Source organism: Mastigoproctus giganteus, chromosome 8 (genome assembly GCF_048544385.1).
Source record: "Mastigoproctus giganteus isolate SK-2022 chromosome 8, ASM4854438v1, whole genome shotgun sequence".
NCBI lineage: Eukaryota > Metazoa > Arthropoda > Arachnida > Uropygi > Thelyphonidae > Mastigoproctus > Mastigoproctus giganteus.
In genome coordinates, this window is record NC_143582.1 from 230,068,379 (window position 1) to 230,093,959 (window position 25,581).

The 25,581-nt window shown below is 36.6% G+C and overlaps 1 protein-coding gene across 2 annotated transcripts in view; it reads right to left on the reverse strand.

Moving 5' to 3' along the window:
• The window catches only part of LOC150082407 (putative ATP-dependent RNA helicase DDX17), a 151,212-nt gene that overhangs the window by 60,865 nt on the left and 64,766 nt on the right, over nt 1-25,581 (reverse strand). For both annotated transcript variants that reach the window (XM_090379269.1, XM_090379270.1), the window contains exons 6-9: nt 12,855-12,996; nt 12,535-12,695; nt 11,241-11,413; nt 2,210-2,255 (exon numbers count right to left, since the gene is read on the reverse strand). In XM_090379269.1, coding sequence (XP_090235395.1) covers nt 2,210-2,255; nt 11,241-11,413; nt 12,535-12,695; nt 12,855-12,996 — 522 coding nt within the window. The remainder of the gene's footprint in view (nt 1-2,209; nt 2,256-11,240; nt 11,414-12,534; nt 12,696-12,854; nt 12,997-25,581) is intronic.

Below are 25,581 nucleotides of genomic sequence, written 5' to 3' on the forward strand. Positions count from 1 at the left end.
GCAGTGCAAGAATCAGTTTCACCTCTGCCAGCATCTACTGTTAACCTTGGAGGGATATCTGTCCAGATATCCCTCCAAGCTAGCAGTTTTCCGACACATCTAATACTGCTTCGATAGCATCAGCAAACATTCTTGCACCCTTTCTATATACCCCATCCCCGTTGAAGAAGTCGTGTTAACAAGCAGCACACACACCACTCTGAGAAAAATTCTACCCCATGTGCCTTACCATCTCTCCAGGGCTGAATCCTTAATGATAATGGCAAAAATCCTTGCCCCATTTTTGTTCAAATGAATACCATCTCTGCAAAATAGATTCCTACCACCTATAAATGTGAGCCACTGACAAAAAAATCCCCCCTCCCCCACTGAGCCTTGTGGATTCACTCGGGGAGTTAAGGTTCCCTCAAGTCTATAGCAAATCCACAAGGCTTTCAGCGTATAGTCCTTCCTATAGCGCCTCAGCAGAATTGCAGGCACATGCACATTGTGACATAACTATGTGGTATTTTCTCAGCATAGTCCTATATTTCTCCAACAGATGGTCAAGCCATGTACACTTAATATCATCAGTTCCCATGAGAATAATAATTTTCTCTTCACCTTCTTTAAAATCTAACAGTTTGTTGGTAATATGATCAATTGTAGTCCTTGGCAAACAAACTCTGGTTCTGGACCACCAATCTTTATTACAAAATATGTTACCTATTTCCCTGGCAATAGTCTCCCAATAAACTAGATCACCTTTAACCAGAGCAGCCCGCACTTGACTATTCTTTTCCAGGACCCAGAATTCAGGGTGCATCACTTGGCAGGTGAAAATACTTGAGTCCCTGAGAAGATCCCAGTTACATTTCGTCTAGGGCAAGCAGTCATTTTTGAAGTGACTTAAATTCTTCACATAATGCAACAAATTTTAATTTGAGATCAGTACGCTCCTTACATCAGTTGCAAAGAAAAGAATTGCTAGATGAGCTAGGTCTGTCTACTAGACCAGCCTTAGAATACATGCCACAGGCTGAAGAAACTCCCGGAAATTCCCACAGGTATTTCCATTTGAGTCCAGATGTCCCTGTAATTTGAATTGTGAGTGGAACTTGTAGCAAACATATTTTTAAGAAATTTGAAATTTAATTTATGTTAACAAAATTAAACTGTTGACAAGATTTAAATCACTAAAGAAGTTAAATTTAACTCCTGAATTAAAGTACGAAATACCCACCAAAATATCGATAACAAAGGTTATCTGAATATTAAGCTGTAGCTTTCCAAATACTTTACAATACAATAGTAGGGAAAATCATGGAGACAATGATCAAAGGTGGAACTCAGGATCATTTAGATAGAAATAGAATTCTGAGATATACAGCATGGTTTTCAAAAGGGAAAATCTGGTTAGATATTTGACAAGGTAAATCATGTATCGATTTTAGGGAATAATTTTGCCATTGCTTATTTAGATTTCAGCAAAGCATTTGACTTGGTTCCACGTGGGTGGTAACTTTATAAGCTGGAACAGACTGGAATCACATGGAAAACTCTTAGATGGATAGCAGAATGGCTTCAGGGCAGGTGGAAGGGGGCTGTGATTAATGGTTATTCCTCAGTTTAGGTTAATGTAAGAAGTGGGGTTCCCCAAGGATCACTATTGAGTCGACAGTTGTTTTTGACTTTCTTAAATGACACTGAAGGGATAGAGGGCATTATGTCTAAATTTGCAGATGATGTCAAGATCAGTAGAGTAGTTAATGATCACCGCCAAGCAGAGCTGCTTCAGAGTGACCAGACAGACTTCGAGGATGATCAGAAAACTGGCAGCTATGCTTTATTCCGACAAAGTACAAGGTCTTACATTTGGGAACAGTAACCCTAAAATAACTTATACACTTGATAGGGTTGAACTAAAGCCGATATTGGAGGAAAGGGACTTGGGTATTACGATATGTTCAGACATGAAGTTCTCTGAGCATTATATATATATATATATATATATATATATATATAAATAAATAAATAATGCTAAAAATATATATTTCAAAACAACCAGTAATTAAGAGCTTCACTAGTATGGTAAGTTGAATACTATGTATTCATATTATGATAAAATTAATAATTAAAATATTTCATCATACATTCACAATTATAAATTTTCATTAAGATTTTGTTAAATGACAAGCAAGTTTGCAATAGAATCAAGCAATTCCTTTACCTTGTTTTCTTTCTCTTCAGCAATCTCTTGAAGAAACTGTATCAATCTGTTTTTAAAAAAACCATATTACTCATTTGGATATATTAAACACATTTTGCACATAACCATCTAATTTCTCACATTTCTCACATAACCATCTATTTTCTCACAATGGCTATCTACAAAATTAAATTCATAAATAAAAAAACAATGTGTATTATACTAAAAAATATAAATTAAACATGGTATAATAATAATGATTTACAAAGTAAAATAATGTAAAAGAATCGCTGCATATCGTAATAATGCTGAAGAATTGCTAAATGCTACCTATATACAAGCAAAACATTGGAAAATAAAATTCCAATTAACTAATGGGGGGGGATCAATGATAAAGAATCGACAAGCAAGCAAGGAGCTACGTTAATACTGCACAGTATACTTTTAAAAAAGTATGATCCATGCTTGAAAACATGCAAGGATTCCCTCTTCCACTGCATCAATGGATTAATACAGACACCCAACTTAAGAATGCATAAGAATTGACACTGGAAATCCACAAAAACTAACATTTCTGTTGTGGCTTGCTGACTGCAAAAGAACCATGGTTCTCTTGCAGTCCTTATGTGAGCAATCATGACAGGTCAACAGAAAACAATGTATTGCATGTTGACAAGTGCCAATCAATAGGCTCAATAAAAATAACATTATGCAGCAGAATCTACTAACTAAAATTACAAAGGAACAGAAAATACTTTGTTTAATTATAAAATTAAATTAGAAATTGAAATTTTATTTAAGATCCAATTATAATTTCAAATTATCAAACAAAGAAATTGAATCAAAAGATGGGGAAGGAGAGAATCAAATAAAAGAACAAAAACAATAGGGGCAGAGAGGAAGTTAACAGAAAAAGCAGCAAAGAATGCATTATCCATACCAGAGTACACTAAAAATGTAAATTGCACACGGGTTTAACCATGTATGATTCCACTGGTGCTTAAAAACAATGCAGGGAGTGGGAACGACATTAGCTTGTTGCAGGTGAAGTTTCTGACAGCTCCAGCTAATAGGTTTTCTTAATTTTTTACCATTTGATTGATAAATTGGCATATTAATTTATTTTCTAGAAGTAGCTTAATATTCATAGTTACGATACTTAGTTTATTTTGAACTTAGAGATTTTGTGGGTTATTACTTAGTATCGGTAAATTTTGGACCGTTCGAAACTTGCCACCATTGTGTAGTATTGATCCAGATCAGCATTACGTATATCTCAAAATAGTGTAAGGCAGTGGTCTCAAACTCAAATTGCATGCTGGCCGAATGCACGATCTGAAAGCAGCTGACGGGCCGTACGCTAGTTTGTCTATCTATATAGCAATATGAACTGCGCAGCTGTGCATCCAGCTAACCAACTAGTGAATGACTCAAGGAAATATATGTCAGAAGTACCAACTCAATAGAAAAAAACGGAAACACCAGAATACTGAAGTGCCACCAACTGTTGGCTGGCGAACTAAATTTACTGATTGTATCGACGTGGAAAGTTCTCCCACCTTACCCCAGTCATGTGGACGGCATACAAGCATACAGTGACAAAGACAAAGCCCCAACCTATTTATTCTATCTGTTTTTCCTTCAATAGCAGTCGCACACATAAGCTCAGTCCATATCACGATGTCTCTAAAATTATAAGCACCGTATTTACAACAAATACATAATTGAAATGTATTCACTGGCCGTGTGAAATTGCTTCGGGGGCCAGATGCAGCCCAGGGGCCGCCAGTTTGAGACCACTGGCGTAAGGTATAACGTAAAACTAGATAGCGTAATGCATAGCACTGTAGTAGCAATTTGTTAGCTTAGTATAGATACAATTTAATACAATTAATTTATTAATAAATTAAATATATAAATCCCTTAAATTTTTATTGTTAATTATATTGTATTTAAATGGAAATCATGCCCCAGACAAGAGCAGCAAAGCAATGTGTGCAAAATAGCAAAAGTGCTGTGGTTCGCATGAGCACTTTTGCTATTTTACATATGTTGCTTTGCGTTGGAGAACCGTCCCCTTCAGTTCTCGCGTAAAAACTGAAGGGGACGATTCTCCAATGCATCACAGTCTAAAAAATTTGCAAACTGCGACATGTTTGCGGATCTCTCTCAAACATGACATGATCTAGCCATGGAGAATGACTGTGTGGTTTTTTTTTTTTTTTTTTTTTTATGTAAACCCCAAACACGAGAGGTATTAGAACCTATAGTACTACTTAGTACCATGCATGGGTTGGAGGTTGAGAAGACGAAAGAAGATATTTGTTGACATTGGACTTAACTTCTGTAGACTTTTTTCAGGAATTTTCAGGAAATATGTATGAAGGTTGTTCGAGAAAACGGCGGTTGAATGAATAAACGAGGAAGATAAAAAGTTGGTTCTGCGAGTTTGAAGTTGGACAGTAAATGGATGTTGGCTGGTGGCGGTACGTGTTCGGACTGTTTTGAAAGAGAGAGAGAGAGAGAGAGAGAGAGAGAGAGAGAGAGAGGGAATTATAAAAGCCAATTCAGAAGAACAGTGCCCGTGGAAATATCTGTAGAAGAGACATGCAGCAGAAACAGTACGTCTATGGGAAAACGAGTGGAGAAACTCTGTTAGAGATAAATCATTAATTAACCTAATTGCCCTCTTCTGAATGAAATCAAGAAGCCTGAGAGAGGATTTGGGGGCACCACCCCAGATGTAGGAACAATATTCCACGGTAGGGTGCATTTGCGATTTGTACAGAGTGGACAGCTGTTTAGAAGAAAAGTAACGCCGAAAGCGAAAACCAAGTTTTTTAGATGCAGAGGAAGCAATATTTGTAATGTGCTTGTGCCAAGAGAGATTAGAAGTCAAGGTAATTCCGAAAAGAGATATCGTTTTGCCTAGAAATCGGAGTGTCACCAAATATAAGCATAGGAGCAGAAGAATCCTAATTGCGAGAGATAAGACAAGACTGAGTTTTAGAAGGATTGAAATCAACTAAGTTGTCTTTGCCCCACTGGAGAATTACTTGGAGATCGGCATTTAAGGAATTGGTAGCAGATTTGAGTTGAAGCTGATTGAGCAGGGCAAGGTTTCTCAAAATGGAAAGTGGAATGCAATGTGCAATCACCGGCAAAACTATGGATAGGATATCCAGTCAATGGAAGAAAGTCATTAATATACAAGAGGAAAAGAGTGGGGGGAAAGAACTGAACCTTGGGATACACCGGGATTAGTGGAGAAGTTAGAAGACACAGCCATCTACCATCACCCTCAGTGAGCAATCAGAGAGAAAACTGGATAACTAATCACAAAAAAAAAAAAAAAAAAACACTTGGCAAAACATAAGAGGGAAGCTTGATTAGAAGATCTTTATGCCGATTGAAAGCCTTTAAGATGTAAAGAGCAATTGCTTGTGTTTCACCGAACTTTTTCATTGAATTTGTCCATAAGTGGGCAACATAAGCCAGAATATCACCAGTGTATTGACACTGACAGAACCAATACTATTCATCGTTGATCAGGAGGAAGGTTACTAGGTAGTTTAAGAGTTGGCAGTGAATTGATTTCTCCATTACTTTAGAAAGAGTAGAAGTAATTGCAATGTGACAATCATTGGATGGGAGGGATTTGTCACTCTTTTTTAGGAACTGGCTGGATATGAGCAAATTTCCAAGCAGAAGGAAAAATACCTTTGGAATAAGAAAGTGAAAAAAGGCGACAAAGAACAGGAGTAAGTTCAGGAGCACAGGTTTTGAGAACAAGATGGAGAAATGCATCAGGACCAGGAGCTTTTTTAGCATCAATATTTCTCAAAATCCTTCTGACATCCTTTCTTTTGATGGAAGACCACAGGAGGCATTGAATGGAACATGCTGGGAGGTGTTTTTCCCAGATTATTAATACATGAGTTGGAAGAAAAATGGGATGCTAGCAGGGTCAGCTTTATCCTTGGCTGAAGTCACAATAGAACCATCTGGTTTGGACAGAGGTGAGAGCAGAGATGGGCAAAAACTGCAGCCAATAGCTTTGGCAAGAGACCAGAATGCTTGGATACCATTAGGGCAAGAAGCAAGTTTTCTACTCTTAGCCTGTTCAAACTCTAGTTTGGACTGATTAATACTGCCTTACAATTGTTGTGAGCTTTGGTGTAGGCAGAAAATGAAACTGAAGAATTAGAAACAAGCCAATTACTATTTGCAATGTTCATCTCTTGAACAGCCTTAGCACATTTATTGGAAAACCAAGGTTCAGATAAAGGACAAGATTTTAAAGTGGAGTGTGGGATAAAGGATTCCATTCCTAAAAGAATAATTTCACTGACACGATCAGAGCAAACGTTGACACCAGAAGTTTTGAAACAGTAATCCGGCAAAGGAAAAGAAATCTCGCAGGTCATCCCATTTTGCATTCTTGTAATGCCAAACAATATGATGTTGGTAATAGCCACGAGATAAAGGCTCCATTGGAAAAGAAACAATCACCAAGTTGTGATCTGAGGTTCCTAAAGGAACCCTCACTTCGACCGTGTACTTAGAAGGGTTGTTTGTGAGAAAAATATCAAGCATGTTGTATGTATGGTTAGGATGTCCGGTATCCTTATGGTTAAGATGTCCGACACGAACGGAGGGGTGAAATGGGAGTAGTGGTTGTTTTTTTTTTTGGCTGATGCTGAATAAGCTTGCTTTCTTGCATCATATGCCTCTACTAATGCTAATGCTCGTAGGTAAATGAACAATCTGTGTAAGGTCATTAGTAATTGCAAAAGCCTCAGCATCTCGACCAGCTGGGTCGGTGTGTCTAGAAAACAGAAGCCAGCTGGAGTTGTGAACATTAAAATCACCAAGGAAAATTACTTCACTGCTAGGAAAGTTGGACTTTTTTTTTTTTAGGGAGCATTAGCAACTAAGCCCATATTGTTCCGGGATATGCGGTGGTCATTCCCTGACCTTTCCACATCCTCTGTATTTGGTGGTGATGGGCTCGAACCCCGGACTAATCAAGAAGCATGTGCTACGAACTGCTGTTCCTTCCCACATGGCTACGGAGGTGCCTAGGAAAGGAAAGTTCGACTGGAGAAATTCAAGTTGCAAAGAGAGGAAGTCAAAGAACTCCAAGTGATTAGTGGAGTTGGGAGAACGGTAGAGACAACAGATGAATTTGACACAATAAGCTAGAGAGATTTTAAGCCAGAGAAGATCGTAAAGCGGAGATTCCAAATTACCAAGTCTCTGACAGGGAATATCGGAACGGACATATGCACAAGTGCCACCTTTGAGGCGGAAAGAATCATACAGCGAATACTTTGGGTAACTGAGATGAACAGTAGTTGAATCAATTGATAACTGAGATTCTGTTAGAAAAAGTAAATGGGCTTGGCAGACTGCTAGTTGAAATGGATATCATTGAGATTAGAATTGAGACCACGTATATTTGTGAAAAAAGGTGAAAAAGGCCTCTGTAGCTGAGTGGTCAGGAGCGGGAGTACAGTAGCACACGCTCTTTGAGTAGACCGGGGTTCAAGCCCCTGACTGCTGAATACGGTCGATCTGCCAACCCACACTGGACCAGCGTGGCAGTCCATTTCCCTCAACATGAATTGTTGAGGAGGCTTCCATCCTGCAGTGGGTTGATAATGGCTGCACTTTACCTTTTTTTATATTTGTGAAATGAATTAGGAAGTGTTTGGGAGGTTTAGATCTTTTTCCAGATAAGCTTACTCTACTAGTTTGACAATTCATGGTGTATTCAATAGTGAGAAAAAGTGAGTGGGACATGCTGTATGAAGTAATAAAATTTTTGGATAGGTCGTACATATGGTAAGAATATACCCAGATCCTTGACATAACGTGGTCTCGACAATTAATTATGGAATACAGCAAACTGCACTCAACAAATCACTGTTGCTTAAGTTTCCAAATCTTAAAAATTTTCCCACTTCAGAAATCTATGGAAGTATTCCAGACTTATTGGCTTTGATATTGAATACTCACAAAACCATTTTATGTGATAACAAAACTGAAAAATTTGTCCCATGCACTTTTAAATGATATGCATGACTTCAGCAGCATACCTGCCTAAAACCTTGATAGTACAGCAACATGTAAAGTGTGTTGTTGTCATACTCCACCAGGGGTTTTCCCCCATCTCTGCATTGCTTTCATTGTGGGTGAACCAGTTCATTGGGAAATGCCAGAGATTTAAAAGCGTGTGGGAGTTGTTCATGTGTAGTGTCATGTACCATTATTCACCTGGTCATTTAGCCGCTGGGTTAAATGACCAGATGAATAATGTTACCCCATTTAAGCTCCGTGGAGACAGACCAGGAACCCAGTAGTCTTAGTTTCACTCTTACAGGTCCTGCCACTTAATTTCCTGAGATTTTGGCAGCTAGGACCTATAAAAGAAGAAAAAAAAAAAAAAAAGCACATCAACATAGGGGTAGAATCACTTGATTTTGCTAGGCCAAGTTATGGGCATAAGGTAATTTAGACATGTAAGTTAAGTTTTTTAAGGCTTTTGCTAGCTTGTAGGTAGAGAGAGGGGGAACAGAAGGCTGGGGGGAGAAAGACAGAAATAAGGGTATAATAGAGTATGTAGCCCCAGTTTTCAGTGGGGCATGCCCTTGCCTCACCAGAATTGAAGATATGGGGGTGGTGAGGAGGGGAGAAGATGAAAGCACCCCCCCAGGTGGTGATGGGCTCGAACCCCGGACTAATCAAGAAGCGTGTGCTACGGCACTGCTGCTCCTTCCCACCTGGCTACGGAGGCGCCAAAGCACTTAAGGAATAATGAAAACATCATCACGGAAATATTTCCATTAATGGCAGTAAGCCTGGTAGTGCAACTTAAGGAATATAGTGAACAATGGTATGGTAGGTGTGGAAGGGTTAAAATGAAAAGCTCCTGAACAATAGTTTAATCCCTCTATTACACCACTACTTGAGGATGCAACACTTAGTGCATTTTGGGAAAGGGTGTCGGTATGGAGCAGTTAAAAGGTATCGTGAACAGATGATCTAGAGGTAAAAGATGAAAGCATTTTGTTGTGTGGGAAAAATTCTGTTTTTCCCACCAAAGGAAGAAGTGAGTTTAAAGAATAATACCGTGATTGAGTCAGGTTTAAATTAGATAGGGGGAGATATGCAAATGTGTGCAAACCCCTCTGGGGTTTGCATATAAAAAAGTAGTACCGGGGGCAATTGTAACTTGCAATCAAGTCAATAAATAAATGAGAAGGAAATAAGGTGCTCACACCAAAAGAGGGGTTTGTGGTTGTGTTCGGAGGGGTTGCAGACTTCCGGTAGTAGTTCTGGGAGTGTCCAGCTATATAGTGAAGGGTTCTATCGGGCACGTTCTTGTGCTAGAAGTTAATCCGGAAGTTGAATAACAAGCCAGTCAGATAGTACTCTGGCTTCTACTATTTCTGTGGTAATTTCCTTCAGTATTACCAGGGAACTGTTCTCGAAATAAGACAGTACTGGAAAAGCTATACTGCAGAGTTCAACTAAGAAGAGAGAGAGAGAGAGAGAGAGAGAGAGAGAGAGAGAGAGAGAGAGAGAGAGAGAGAGAGAGAGAGAGAGAGACATCACTGCACTCTGTGGAAGAAACCCATACAAAGGAATCCCATTGGTTGAAGTTGCAAAGAAAACTAATATTGCTAAATTAAGAGATCACATGGAATTGTCAGCATTAAGTTAGAAACTTATGGATTGCTGTAGTGAAGAGAATTGATATTGGTGATTAAGAGAAATATGAGGAAGTGATTGAGATTGAATTAGTTTAGTGTCTGAACCTCTAGAGAGAGTTGAGATTGTTAATTGAGAGAAATTATGGAAATGAGGCAATGTATTAACAGATTAAATGAGAAAAATGAATAGAATAAATGTAAATGAACACCAGTTATATATTGTAAGTAATTTGTATAATAAATGGCTTTTGTTTTATATTTGTGTCATTGTTCTTGAGAAACTGACAGCTCACATATAATATATATTCTCTTGTGGGGAGGGGAGGGGGAATATCCCTCAGCTCCTGGAAATTCTCATTTTTTAACTTAGTGCTTGAGGGGAGCTGCTGTGCAAAAATCATAACAATGGCCACTGATGGCAATACTCAAGTACAGGGAAATAAAAATTAATATATAAATAAATACCCCCCCCCCAAACTTAGATTTGGTTTCCTCACCAAGCTTAACCGTTCATATTAATGAAAGAAAGTCTCTTTCTTTCATTAATATGGATATAGTGTCATAAAATGTCAAAAAGGAAATGAGATCTTTTGAAGATGGGGAATAAGGGGGGGAGGGAGGTTAAACTGCAACTTGTCTACGCCTATCTTAGTACAAAGCACCAACCAGCACAGAATCCAAAACGACATTTTCTGCCGCTAATTAAATATGTACCAAAATTACATCCAATTTAAATGATAATACAATTGAGTTTAAGAGCTCACTTTATTCGGACAGGTAGTGCAGATGCTTATTTTTTTGTTTTTAGAATGTTTAGTAATTTTTGCTAGAATATTTATTGTAATAAAAGTTTGATTTAAAACGTGAATTCAAGTAATTACTTGTTTTTTCCTTACTTCATTGCACCTAATTATCATCAAAATTTATTGCAAAAAATGTGTGTTTTTTTTTTAAATACCAGCATCATAAATTAAAAATATCGAAATACCGGTATTAAGAGCCCTACTAATGAGTGTTGAACCATGCTAGTTTTTTTTCAGTTATATGGAAAAATTATGTATTCTTGTATAGACAGTACCTTAGAAAAGGCTTATGACATGAGTGTGGTAGACCCCTAAAGACAATCAGAATTCACAAAACAGCTTTGTGGATTATGTAATTTATCATTAAGAATTATAATAGTTAACTAACTAGTGGTTACATAATAGTGGACTAAAGTATCTAATAGTGTCTAAAGTGTATATAATAGTGGACTAAATAGTGGGTTAAAGAAGCCCAGTCAGAAAAGCAAAGCAAGCAGACAAGAATTTTAACACTACTTTTGAAGTACTTACTTTCCATTTTTTTCATTTTCTTCACACACCTCAACAATTTGTGATATATTATGATTGGCACAAAGTTGAAGGGATCCAATATTGATTTGTCCAAAGTCTGTAAGGAACTCTTCTGCCAATGACCGAACTTCTTTTGGCCAGGTAGCACTCCACATCAGTGTCTGTCGATCAGGCTAGAGGGAGAGAGACAGATCTTGATGTCAAACTAACTAACAGAAGGGATCATAAGCAAACAAAATAAAAAAATAAAAAAAAAAAACCCAGCTGAAGCTGCAAAATTTAAATTGAAAAAACAAGGATGCATTAAAGGTTATCATATGCCCTAGGAAACATTGCCACCACAAGTAACAACTGCTGTTTCTTCATTATTTACTATTGAGGAGTCTAAATAATATATTAACATTTTCACCTTTCCTCACACAAATATGCAGTTTTTTAATTATTAATCTAAATGGAGGGGAACCACCCTACTTTTAAAACTTTGTCGTTCACTTTGACAGAAGAAAAACTGGATATTTTTGTTAAACAACCAGAAGCTGATTAATTCTGTCACAGAGAGAAGAAAGCTCAAAAATGTTTCTGCCCGTTACAATCCAGATTGACTCAATACTTGGTCAAAAATGTTGTCGGAAAAGTTGGTGGTGAAAGTGTTAAATCAATCAGCCTCTCTCTCTCTCTCTCTCTCTCTCTCAATGTACAGTGTCCATTAAGGACATTGGTGATCATGGTCTTCCATATCTTTCGATCTTTTGCTGTTCTCAGGTCTAGACTCCGTACATTCATCCAGTTGGTCAAACTACTATTATAGTTTATTCTTTGTCTTCCTCTGCTTCACTTTCCATTCACCTTGCCTGTCATGATGATCTCTTCCAAACCTTCCTTCCTCATGATGTGCCCAAAAAATTTCAGCTGCTTTTCTCTTATGTTCCTCAGTAATGCTCTTTGCATTCCTGCTCTTTGTAGTACCTCTACATTCGTGATATGTTCAGTCCAGGAAATATTTTATAAAAATAAAATTATTTTATTTTTTAAAAATTCTGTTTTATAAAATAAAAATTCTTTTATCCTTTAAAGCAAGCGGATATTCAACTTACTAGCATCTAAAATAATAAAATGACTGTCAAATCAAAAGGAAAAAATGTCGAATAAACAAGGAGAGAGAGAAAGGGGAGTTAAAAAAAAAAAAAAAGCTGTACAGGTAATCTATTGTAATTCATTAGACTTGGAAAATAAAGAAATATGCACCATATTACCCTAGCATAAAAAGTGATTCAATAATTACTGAAAGCCTTACCCTTATTTGTTGAACTATCTTTCTGATTTGGGGCTCAAATCCCATATCAAGCATACGATCTGCTTCATCCAGTACAAGGTAAGTACATCTTCTCAGATTTGTTTTGCCTGCTTCTAAGAAATCGATAAGCCTTCCTGGAGTGGCAATGCAAATTTCTACCCCTTTACATAATTAAAAATAATTGATGTTAGTATGACACAAGTAAAAACTTATTTTAACATGAACTTAATTCAATCTACCATGGTAAACCTAACTGATGACTTAGTTTGTGTAACTAAATAAAAAAATATATAGAACTTGTAGAAAAGACCATTTCTTACCTCTCATCAGATCTCTAATTTGATTGCCTTTAGGGGCACCTCCAAAGACACAGGTGTTGCGAATATAGGAAGAATGTCCGAATTCTGCAGCCACCTGCTGTATCTGTTGTGCAAGTTCTCTAGTAGGTGCCAATACTAGGGCCTATGAAAAATAAAAAAATTCAATTTCTATTACACTATTTAAAAATATTAAAAATTATTTAAAATTCAACTTTAGTGTAGGAGTGGTTGGCAACTTATATCCTGAAGACAAGTGCTAAATCAAACTGATTGATGCAATAACTTTAAATAATAATAAAAATATTTTCTGCAAATATACATATACACAGTGGATTCCAGTTATTTGGGCCATCGGTTAATCGGGGCAGCCGTTTATTTGGGGCAAATCTTAAAAAACAGAAACCAATGGAGGAAATATCCAAAAAAACCAAATATCCAGTTATATTAAAGGAGGCAGCAAAGGAAGTAAGCAAACCCTTAGCCATAATTATGAGAGCTTCCTTGGACACAGGGGAAGTACCCATGGACTGGAGATGTGCAAATGTTACCCCAATTCACAAAGGAGGATCAAAGGGCGACACAATTATAGACCTGTTAGTTTAACTTCTGTTCCTGGAAAATTAATGGAGGCACTGCAGAATCATCTAGACAAGACTTCAGTCATAGCTCAGACAGCATGGTTTTGTTAAGGGAAAGTCTTGCCTGACCAATTTGATTGGATACTACGATGCAGTCACAAAAGAACTGGATGCAGGGAATAACTTTGATATTACCTGTCTGGAAACTAGGCACCAGCGTGGTGATCTGATAGAGGTGTACAAAGCCTTGAATGGTTTGAGCATGCTCAATGCTGATGGGATTCTTCCTCTTGCTCAGAATAATCACCTGAGGGCATAAATTCAAATTGAGGAAAGACAGATGTAGGATAGATGTGCGGAAATTTGACTTTAGCCAGCGGGTGGTTGGTAGGTGGAACAGACTTCCATCTGTTGTCGTGGAAGTTGAGAGCCTAAATAAGTTTAAGGCTCAGCTGGACAGGTATTTCGAACGAACAGAGAGGTGAAGTGGAAGTGGTTATTTTTATTTATTTATGTTACTTTTTTTTTTTTTTTTTGGCTGATGCTGCATAAGCTTGCTTTCTTGCATCAAATGCCTCTACTAATGCTAATGCACTTGGATCTTAGAAAGGCTTTTGATACTGTTGCACATGGAAGACTGCTGCACAAATTGGAGCAGTGTGGCATTGGAGGCAAATTGCTGCTATAGATAAAGGGGTGGTTGAGGGGGAGAAGACAGAATGGTAATCAATGGACACTGCTCATCGTGGACTAATGTTATTAGTGGAGTCCCTCAGGGTTCAGTATTGGGTCCATTATTGTTTTCTGTATTTATAAATGATACTGATGATGGTATATCAAGCTTAATGTCCAAGTTTGCAGACGATACGAAGGTTGGCAGGGTTGTCAAGGACACTACTGACACTATGCTACTGCAACAGGATCTGGAAAGGTTGAGCAGATGGGCTTCGAGGTGGCAAATGAAGTTTAACATTGACAAATGTAAAGTACTACATATGGGAAACAGCAACCCCAGAGCGACATATCAACTCTGTGGTACTACACTGACAGTGGTAGAGAATGAAAGGGACCTGGGGGTGGTTGTGCAGGCAGATATGAAGTTTTCTGAGCAGTGCAGATGGGCTGCAAGAGTAGCTCATGGTGTATTGTCGATGATATATAGGAATTTTTCTAGCAGGGATAAGGAGGTGATTATTCCCTTGTATAAGGCAATGGTCAGGCCACACCACCTAGAGTACTGTATACAGGTCTGGAGGCCTCATTTCAAGAAGGATGTAGAGATGCTGGAACGAGTACAGAGAAGGGCAACAAGATTAGTGAATGAAAGGGGTGCTCTTACGAAGAAAGGCTTAAGTTTTGCAAATACAGTGTCTGGAGACTAGGCACCGGCGAGGTGATCTGATAGAGGTGTATAAAGCCTTGAATGGTTTGAGCATGCTCAATGCTGATGGGATTCTTCCTCTTGCTCAGAATAATCACCTGAGAAAATTGAGAAAAGACAGATGTAGGATAGACGTGAGGAAATTTGCCTTTAGCCAGCAAGCGGGTGGTTGGTTGGTGGAATAGACTTCCATCCCTTGTCGTGGAAGTTGATAGCCTAAATAAGTTTAAGGCTCAGCTGGACAGGTATTTCGAACGAACAGAGGGGTGAAGTGTTTATTTTTTATTTATTTATTTTTTTTTTTTGGCTGATGCTGCATAAGCTTGCTATCTTGCATCAAATACCTCTACTAATGCTAATGCTAAATAGCCAGGGTTTACTTCGCTTAAATGGGACAGCATGCCGTTTAATTGGGGCAGGAGACCGCAGCACTGGAGATTACCCTCCGATTGTCTCCGACGGTACCACGTAGTTCAGTCTGATTCTGACCGAATCTGGAGGTCACAACCATAAAACAATAAAAACAATTAGCAATCACCTGTTTATTGGGCTTTTCTGTTAGTGAAATCTATCATAAACGGACAGTAAACTCGATCTTACTGAATTTGCGATAATACTGATAGCTGGAATTCTGTGGGTTATTGTGGTGAAATGTGTTTACACTTCCATGAAATCTTCAATCATAAAAAAATTAATTTTCAGATCTCTTCATTCCTATTTTTAAAGCTTTGTAACTTGTTACTCCGTTCTCACTTGCGCATATCGTGTTACTTGCAATTTGTGTGTGCTGTGTTCTTTGTTATTGATTGCTTATCTTTTTACTGTTTTAAATTTTAATTCCCACCCACAAATGTCAGTGAACAGAAATGTCAACTAGTTAGTATGTACATATTAATTATTCCGATTAATAAATTAAATTAAGCTACGCTATTATATTATGTTATTCCGATTATCACATATTCTTCCGATTTTCATGTATCATTTAATTTTTTAATTGGTAAGGTAATCAAGGGTAAATTTGTGCTTAATATATCTTTGCTTTTATAGCCTGTGGATAATATTCCTCCTATTTTTGCTAATTCGAATCACTGTTTAAAAGAAAATTCAATTCACAAATGTGATCACATTGAGCGGCGCTTACCACACATCGTACAGCACTTTACTATGGTGAGTTCGTCGTAACGTGATTTGACTGTACAGTGAATCGACTGTAAAGGGGAGGGGTGTACATTGTATTTTTAACTATTTACGTGAAACTTCAGATAATTGGGACAGCCGCTTAATCGGGCCAAAATGCATTAGTCCCGATGTATTCCAAATAACCGGAATGGACTGTATGTATGTAAGTGTGTGTGTGTATATAAAAAACAGTGGAACTTCTCTTCTATTACGAACTTCTATTTAATGAATTTCTCTATATTACGAATTTTTCGCAAAACATTGCACCTTGAAACGAAATTACATGTAAAATTAACCCCATATAACGAAGTGTTAGTCTCTCTATAACGAATTTTTAAAAAAATTAGTAAAAGCGTTTTTGAAGATTTTCAAGCATTTCCCGCTAAACAGCCGCTCAAATATACTGCCTCCTTCCCTCCGAAATTTCGCATTAGCATCTGGAATTAAATAATCACCCTTTTAGTGAACACTTGTGGCCGTTGACGCCCGTAGTAGGGTCTTTGTTTCATTTTTGTTACAGTTATTAAACCAAATGGATTAGGTTAAGTGGTCGTAAACTTTACGATAAATAGGGTAGATTTGTAAATTGATGTTGGCTCAGGGGAAAGCGAAATTCACTGCGGTAGACCTTTAGCATGCTTCAGCATGCAATACATAGAATGCTAACATAGTCGGATTTTAGTAACACCTACTGAGTGACATTCGCTTCTCACCTCAACTGTACCACGTGACCTTTATGTCAATCATTATATGATATGTCCGTTCTCGTCTAACTGGACCCCCAGTAGATGGTTTTCATGATTTTTTTTTTTTTTTCGTTCGTCATCAATCACAGGCTATATGCTCTTGTTTTTTTTGTTTTTTTTTCTGAAAAGTAACGTACAGCATACATTTTAATCATAAATTTTCTTTCGTGTATATATGAATGAAAGCGGAATAAAATAAATTCACAAAGTCGTATATATTTCTTCAAAGTGAGTGATACTGTTGACTTGGCAAGCGAACGTCATTGAGTAGGCAGTACCTACACTAACAATTCACTATATGGCCAGTGCAGCGAAGTTTGCATTGTATGTATCGGCAAGAGCTGCAGTCCAGTAGGCGCCTCCGTAGCCAGGTGGGAAGGAGCAGCAGTGCGTAGCACACTCTTCTTGATTAGACCGGGTTTCGAGCCCTTCACCACCAAATACAGAGGATGCGGAAAGGTCAAGGAATGACCACCGCATATACCCGGAGCAATATGGCCTTAGTTGCTAATGCTCCTTAGAACCAAATAACAAACAAACCCTGCAGTCCAGTAATTTTTACAATTGCGAAAACAATGTCGAAGAGAAAGTGTTTGAAAGTATTAATGATAAACAAAGATTGTTATGATATTGACCAGGGTTTTAAGAAAAAAGATGTTGTGGAGAAATATGGCATATCTGCAAGCAGTTTATCTACGATTTTAAAAATAATCGAGAATCAATTTTAAATGCAATTGAAGGAGGAACAGACAAGAAGCGAATTATGTTGTGTTCATATGAAGATGTTGATAAAGCTGTTCTAAAATGGGCGAAATGATACTTGATAAATCCCATTATCGGGCCCAATAATGAAGCAACAAGCTCTGAAATTTGCAGTCCCTTGGACATACAGAATTTAATGCGAGCACTTGGTGGCTAGATAAATTTAAGACGCGCCACAGAATTGCAGAAAAGGTTATTTGTGGAGAAAGTGTTAATGTAAGTGAAGAAGATTGCAACAGTTGGAGGAACAATACCTTAAAGAAGATTTTGGAAGAATATGAGCGAAAAGATGTTTCTAATGCTGACGAAATGGGTTTTTTCTTTAAATGTTTACCGAATAGAACACTTGCTTTTAAGGATGATAAAATGTTTTGGTGGAAAACAAAGCAAAGAAAGAATCACTGTGCCAGTTGGAGCAAATATGACACGAAGTGAAAAATTAAGACTTTGTCATCAGAATATCAAAAACCCAAGATGTTTTAGAGGCACAAAATCTTTGGAAGTTGACTACACCTTTTAATAAAAAAGCATGGATGACAAGTGATATTTTTGAAGAATGGATATTAAAACTAGACAAGCGTATAACAAAAGAAAAAAGGAAATCGTGTTGGTAACTGCCCAGACATCCTGCCAGTATTTCTGACAAACTTAAAAGTGCGAATTTGTTTTTACCACCAAATGTAACGTCAAAACTTCAGCCAATGGACTAAGACATTATTAAAAATTTTAAATTTCATTATCGAAAGAGAATAATAATGAAGATTGTCAATGCATTATCAGAAAATAGAAACTTGGAGGTTACAATTAACCTTAGAGATTGCATCTCTGAACTGGCAAAAGTTTGGACAAACGATGTCACTAAATACAGTATTCAAAATTGTTTTTCAAAAGCGGGATTTGCGTTGAATACAGAAGTCGAACAACGACTGGACGAAAAAGATGAACTGCCCCTTTCACAACTGAAAAACTTTCGGACATTAGAATCTTCTGGAAACATCGAAAATGAAATAACACTGGATAGTTATGTTTATGTAGATCACAGCAGAACATCCAAATGAAGATGAAATACTGCTAAACAGTGTTAGATGCGACCATGATCACAAAGAAATTAAAGATGACGCCGAAGACGCATCATAACAACCCGTAGAAAAGCCAACTCGCGAAGAAATGATTAACGCTTTTAAAACTGTTTGTATGGGTCTATAGTTTTGTTAAAATTATTCCTGATGTTTTTAATGCTCTGAACAAATGTGAGGTTCTTTGAGAATCAGACAATTTTTTAATTGTACTGTGCAAATGAAAATTACAGATTTAATGTGATATTTACCAGCAAAAATTGTCTAAACGTAATTTAAATAAGTATGTTTTTGAAATAAAATACATTAAAAATAAATGTAGATTCGTTTTCATTTTCTGATTAGATAATTTCTAATAAAAAAGATACTCTGTATAACGAAATTTCTCTATAATAACGAATTTTTTGAAGGATTTATCGAATTTGTTATAGGGAAGTTCAACTGTGTGTGTGTGTGTGTGTGTGTGTGTGTGTGTGTGTGTGTGTGTGTGTGTGTGTAATTATTACAAATAATAAAAATTAAAAATAAATAGGATAAGATGGTGAATATATAAATATCGGGTAGAAAAAAGAAATAGCAAGTGTATATAAGCTGTTCTAGGTGGCGTGAGCTCAACCTGGATAAAGCTTAGGATAATAAATATTACGAATAATAAAAATTAAAAATAAATAGAGAAGTCGGATTTGAAGTGCGATAATATGGATTATGGATCAGGGACACTGCAAGAGCAAAGGTACCCTACAACCCTAATATATACATAAAATTATTTTTATTGTTATGTGTAGAATGTAGTAGGTATATATATAAGTATAGAATTTAAATATAGAATTTAACTAGTGCTAATAATGAAAATACCATGTATCCTGGTAGCGATATATGTGTTGAACAAAGGGTGGAAAAAAGGAAAAGAAAAAATGTAACGATATAAAAAGAGTGTAACGATATAAAAAAAGAAACAAAATGCAAATTTTGAAAAAACAACGACCAATGTGGATATAGCATTGCAGTATTTTTCATAATTTGTGTCTTCGTCAGAGGTCATCCACCAAAATTATGAAAAAGAACAATACTCTTACTTCTGTTTCTGACATGTTCTGTATGTCAAAGAGCACGTGTAAGAAGCCACATGGTAAAAATAATTTAGAATACAAATTTAGAATAAATAAATATTTTTAATTATTTTTAATTTTTATTATTCGTAATATTTACATACACACACACACACACACATATATATAAATATAGTCTTCACATTTCTACATACAATATAAAGTATATTGTATGTAGAAATGTGAAGATTTTGATTTAAACCTATTGAATATACAGTATACACTGAGCTCGACTGAATGAATAAGGAATGTAGCGATATATGTTATGAAGAAGAAAAGGAAGAAATAGACATGAAATTAAAAGTAAAGATAAGTGAAAAGGAGATCAAAATAAGATAAAATTGCAGTGTCTTTCACAATCTCAGTATCATCAGAGGTCATACGCTAGCGGCTCCTAGCGTTAGGTGTGAAAAAAAAAAAAATTATAATAATTATGGTATGGTGTCTGTATAGATTGTATAGACAACATACCATAATTATTATATATATATATATATATATATATATTTTTTTTTTTTTTCACACCTAATGCTAGGAGCCACTAGCATACCCACACAAATATACAGCACGCCACCATCTTGATCATTTGGTCAGTTTTACAAAAGTAACAGTAAGACCCTTTCTTCCTGCCTATTCCGATATTCATTACTTTAGTTTTTTTTTTCAGTTTTTCAATTCTTTTCACTTGCTTCTGTAAGATCATCCATGTACTACATAATTTAACCACTTTTACTGGCACAATCTATTAGACCTTACTCTTACCGCAAAATTTAAATAATCTTAATATTTCGTTCTCAATAGGTGGCAACAGCTCACGTGCACCACAGCACACAGAACATGTCGAAAACAGCAAGAACATTGCAGTCTTTTTCATAATTTCGGTGGATGACTTCTGACGATGACACTGAGATTGTGACAGATACTACAATGTTATCTTATTTTGATCGCCTTTTCACTTATCTTTAATTTCCTGTCTATTTCTTTCTTCCTACCACATATTGCTACATTCCTTATTCATTCAGTCGAGCTCACAGTGTATATTGTATATTCAATAGGTTTAAATCAAAATCTTCTTCACATTTCTACATACAATATACTTTTTACACACACATACACACAATTATGGCTGTAGGGTACGTTTTGCTAATGCAGTGTCCCTGATCCATAAGCTATGTTATCTTCCTTTTCGTACGGTCACATTCCACCCCTATGATCAATTAGCTTCTTAATACAATTATTCTTTACTATATATATATATATATATAGCTTTAAAAAATATATATATATATATATACATATTTCATCCATTATACCCTCCAAGAATTTCTCTAGTTTTTTCTAGAATTTATTCAAACCATCCACTTCCATAACAGATGGAAATCTGTTCCAACAATCAACAATTTGCTGGCTGAATTCAAACTTCCACATTTATCCTGCAACCATCTTTCAACTTTATCCTTCAAAAAATGATTATAACCTTTCAGCTACTTATTGATTGCAATTAAACCCCATTTTTCCTCTTCATTACTACTTTGGCGCAAATAGTGTTATGATAATTGCACCAAAACTGGTAGATTTAGCAATTTGAATAATAAGTTGTAATTTACAAAATCACTAGCTAAATTTAAAAATAAGCTAACAAAACATGATTAAAACAATCTATATGTCAAACACAATTTAATATGTTAATTAATTAATTGAAAATAGGGGAAAAAAATTTTCAAATACAGAAAAGTCTCAATTAGTACGAATAATGAATCCTGCGAAACCATCGTATTAAATGAATTCGTACTATTCAAAGCTATTAACAGAAAGTATGATAATTGATCCCACAGCAATGAAAATATGCAATGAAAATTAAGCACAATTTTTTCTGTTTATTTATACCAAATGATAATAAAAATGAATTTCTGATTCAAGTTAGTTATAAACTAAGCAAAGAAAACATTACATTTAATTAAAATATTTTAGCAGGCTACATTGCACTCCTGAATATCCTGAAAAAGGCCTGAGGTTGGGAAAATTCATATTTTAGCATTAAATCAGCTCACACACCAACCATAAGAATAAGTATTTACTGTAACTAAAATATTTACATATTAAAATAAAATATTTACAAAAACTGCTATTATATTAAATTAAATTATATACATGTAAAAAACATTAAAACTGTGATAAAATCCTTGAGATAAAATACACTAAAATAAACCGGATTAAAAGCGATAAAAAACGACAAAGATCTCTGGGGCTTTCGGAAGCATCGGCTTCCTTCCTCAGCAGTAACAAAACTTCCTGCAGCACGTCCATATATAACAGGCTCACGGTACCTATACACGTGGTGCAGTCGGCACATGGTCTGAACTGGAACGTGTTAAGCAAAACCGTTCATCCGTACTTAGGATGATAGTTTCAAACAGAGGATGCATACGCATACCTCTGTCCCTATTCATAATATTGTGGTCGGATGAACAGATGCGTAGGCTCTCGAGCCATTTACGGTTCCAGAACCCATGCGCTCGATCCACGATAACCGCATCCTCTTTCACTGCCTTTCTTTAATCTTCATACATATGCTTGTAGTTGTTGAAAACTTTATCCACATCTCAGCAGACTTGCATGCTTCAAAAGCTTCCAGAATTTGAAATCTTTTTTGTATTCTTTGATAGTGAACTCCTTCATTTGCACTTGTCTACTTTTTCCGTAGCCAAGTGGTCAGGAGTGGGAGTGCAGTAGCACACGATCTTTGAGTAGACCGGGGTTCAAGCCCCTGACTGCTGAATACGGTCAATCTGCCAACCTGCACTGGACCAGCGTGGCAGATTATGGTCCATTTCCCTCAGCATGAATTGTTGAGGGGGCTTCCATCCTGCAGTGGGATGATAATGCTGCACTTTATCTTTTACTTTTTCATTATCACTGTTGGCTTCTTCAAATGCATGCTGTTGATCTAAATTGAGATGGTCGTCTTTAGTCATTTCTTTTGAGTGCGAGTCACACAAGTCATGAACATTTGTAGTCTCCAGTTCATCTAAACAAAGCCATCTTCCAATTCTTATTTCTAAAACAACGACTTGCACTTGAGAGGGAAAGCCATCAAAATTATTTGTGCAATGAAGCAAAATGTTTCCACACTTCATGCATATTACTTCCAGTTAATTCTTCAAGCACGGAAAATATTTTCAATTGATGCTATATTTTGTCCAGAAGTCAATCAACATTGGAAGACATCCTGGAGTATAAACAGAAAAATTTATTTATCGAAGAAACTGCATCGTTACCTGTTTGAGCAAATTCCTGCACAAAAACTCTTTTTAGGCAGTAGGCTTTAAACGTTGCGATTATTCCTTAGTCCATGGGCTACAATAAAGATGTGTTTGTGGGTAAAAAAAAATGACTTACATTCTCACACAATGTACCAAGTGTAGTTGGATGACCAGGGACATTATCTAAAATCAATTATGCTTTAAAAGCAATATCGTCATTCTTGCGAAAATTTTCAACAGCTGGGCAAAAACATGTTGAAAGCCAGCTTCAAAAAGAACTTTGGTTACCAATGCTTTCTTATTTGAATGCCAAAAACCTGGAAGCGATCGCTGATTGTAGCCTCTAAGAGTGAGAATTCAATGAATAACAAAAGAGCATTGGTTTCAATTTGATCTCCTTCTACACTGCCTCCCAATAATAAGTGCTAAACCAGTGGTTCCCAAACTTTTGAGTCACTGCCTAAATGCATCCCCAGCACCCCCCAGTACCAACTTATAAAAATATTTTTCAGTGGCAGACTGTACAGCCCAATGATGAAGATAAAAAAATAATTAAAAACAGTTGAAATTAATTGTACATTTAGTAACAGGTTCGTTTTTCTGTAAATTTTTAATATGCGGGTTGGGCTTGATGACATAATACCAGTTTATCAGTGTCTGCTTTAAAGTCGCTTAGCAGTCTTAAATCACCACATTCAGTAATCTGAAGTCAATTTCTTTCCTTGACGATAAGTTGGATGACCACAGTAAAACTATGTTCTACTAAATATCAAGTTGGGATTGCAAAGCTTTTACAGCATCAGCAAAAAAAGTAGCCCTTCCATTTCACCTGTCCATTTGCTCCAAATGTTTTTCTAGTTCTGCCTTGAATTTATTTCAGCTGTCAACTTCTACAACAGAAGTTTGTTCCAGCAATCAACCACCCGCTGGCTAAAGGCAAATTTCTGCACATCTATTCTACAACAACCTTTCCTCAATTTGAATTTATGTCCCCCTCAGGCGATTAATCTGAGCGAGAGGAAGAATCCCATAAGCATTGAGCATGCTCAAACCATTCAAAATTTTATACACCTCTATGAGATCACCTAGCCAGTGCCTAGTCTCCAGACACTATAATTTGCAAAACTTAAGCCTTTCTTTGTAAGAGCAACCCTTCGTTCCATTCACTAATTTTGTTGCCCTTCTCTGTACCCATTCCAACAGCTCTACATCTTTCTTAAAATGAGGCCTCCAGACCTGTATACAGTACTCAAGGTGTGACCTGACCATTGCCTTATACAACAGTATAATCACCTCATCCCTTTTAAAAAAAATTCCTGTATATCACTGACAAGACACCATAAGCTACTCTTGCAGATCGACTGCACTGCTCAGAAAACTTCATATCTGATTGCACAATTACCACAAGGTCCTTTTCATTCTCTACCACCCTGAGTGTAGTACCACACAGTTGTTACATTACTGTGGGGTTACTGCTACCCATATGCAATACTTTAAATCTGTCGATGTTAAACTTCGGCACAGGATAGCAATCAGAAATTATCTTCTGTAACCAACTCTGGATAACATTTCTTAAACTTCAATTTCAACTCAATATCATTTTGTAACTCAATTAGTTCTTCCTCTAAAACCTCAACCTGCTCAATATATAAAAATGGATTCATCGCCCAATCTATAATTTCTATCAAAAGAAGATAATTAAATCATTCAAACATCTTTATGCAGCATATCCAAATGGTCACAAGAGACTCCAGAACATAATCATGTATCTTACCAATCTTATCTAGCTCAGACAGAGAGGGAGGAAGTTATGTTAATTGGTTTTTTTTTTAGGAGCATTAGCAACTAAGGTCATATTGTCCCGGGGATATGCGGTGGTCATTCCCTGAACTTTCCGTATCCTCCGTATTTGGTGGTCAAAGGCTCAAACCCCAGTCTAATCAAGAAGCGTGTGCTACGCACTGCTGCTCCTGCCCACCTGGCTACAGAGGCGCCCAGACAGAGAGGGAAATCGATATAGCTCGCAACAGCCTATACGGCACTTGAATAGAGTCAACTTTGAAATAAGTTGATACTACAGATTTGGCCTTAATAAGATTGATATCATTAATTTTTCCTTGCAGCTGTAAATTCATTTCACTGAACTCTGCAAATAGTTCAGACAAATATGCAATGTCATGCCTGATACCTTTAAGTTTATCAATGAGAAAAGCATCTTATGCAGTTGCCTTTTGATAGCCAACGACCTTCAATATGAAGAAACAAATGTTGAAAATCTTTATCATTCTCAAAACAAAGCTCCTGGAATATTTGATTGTTGTCATGGCCTTTGACTTTATTAGTAATGACTTGTGAAGGCAATACTGAGGTAATAGAGGCATGTGAAGCAAGAAAGCAAACGCACGAGCTTATGTAGCATCAAACAAAAAAAAAAATCCACACAACCATTCCCTCTAAAAGTTTGTCCAGTTCCTCCTTGAAATTATTTAAGCCATCAACTTCCACAACAGATGGAAATTTGTTCCAGCAATTAATCATCCACTGGCTAAACGCAAATTTCTGCACAGCTGTCTTTCCTCGATTTGAATTTATGCCCCCTTAGGTTTGTAATCTCAGCAAGCGGAAGTATCGCA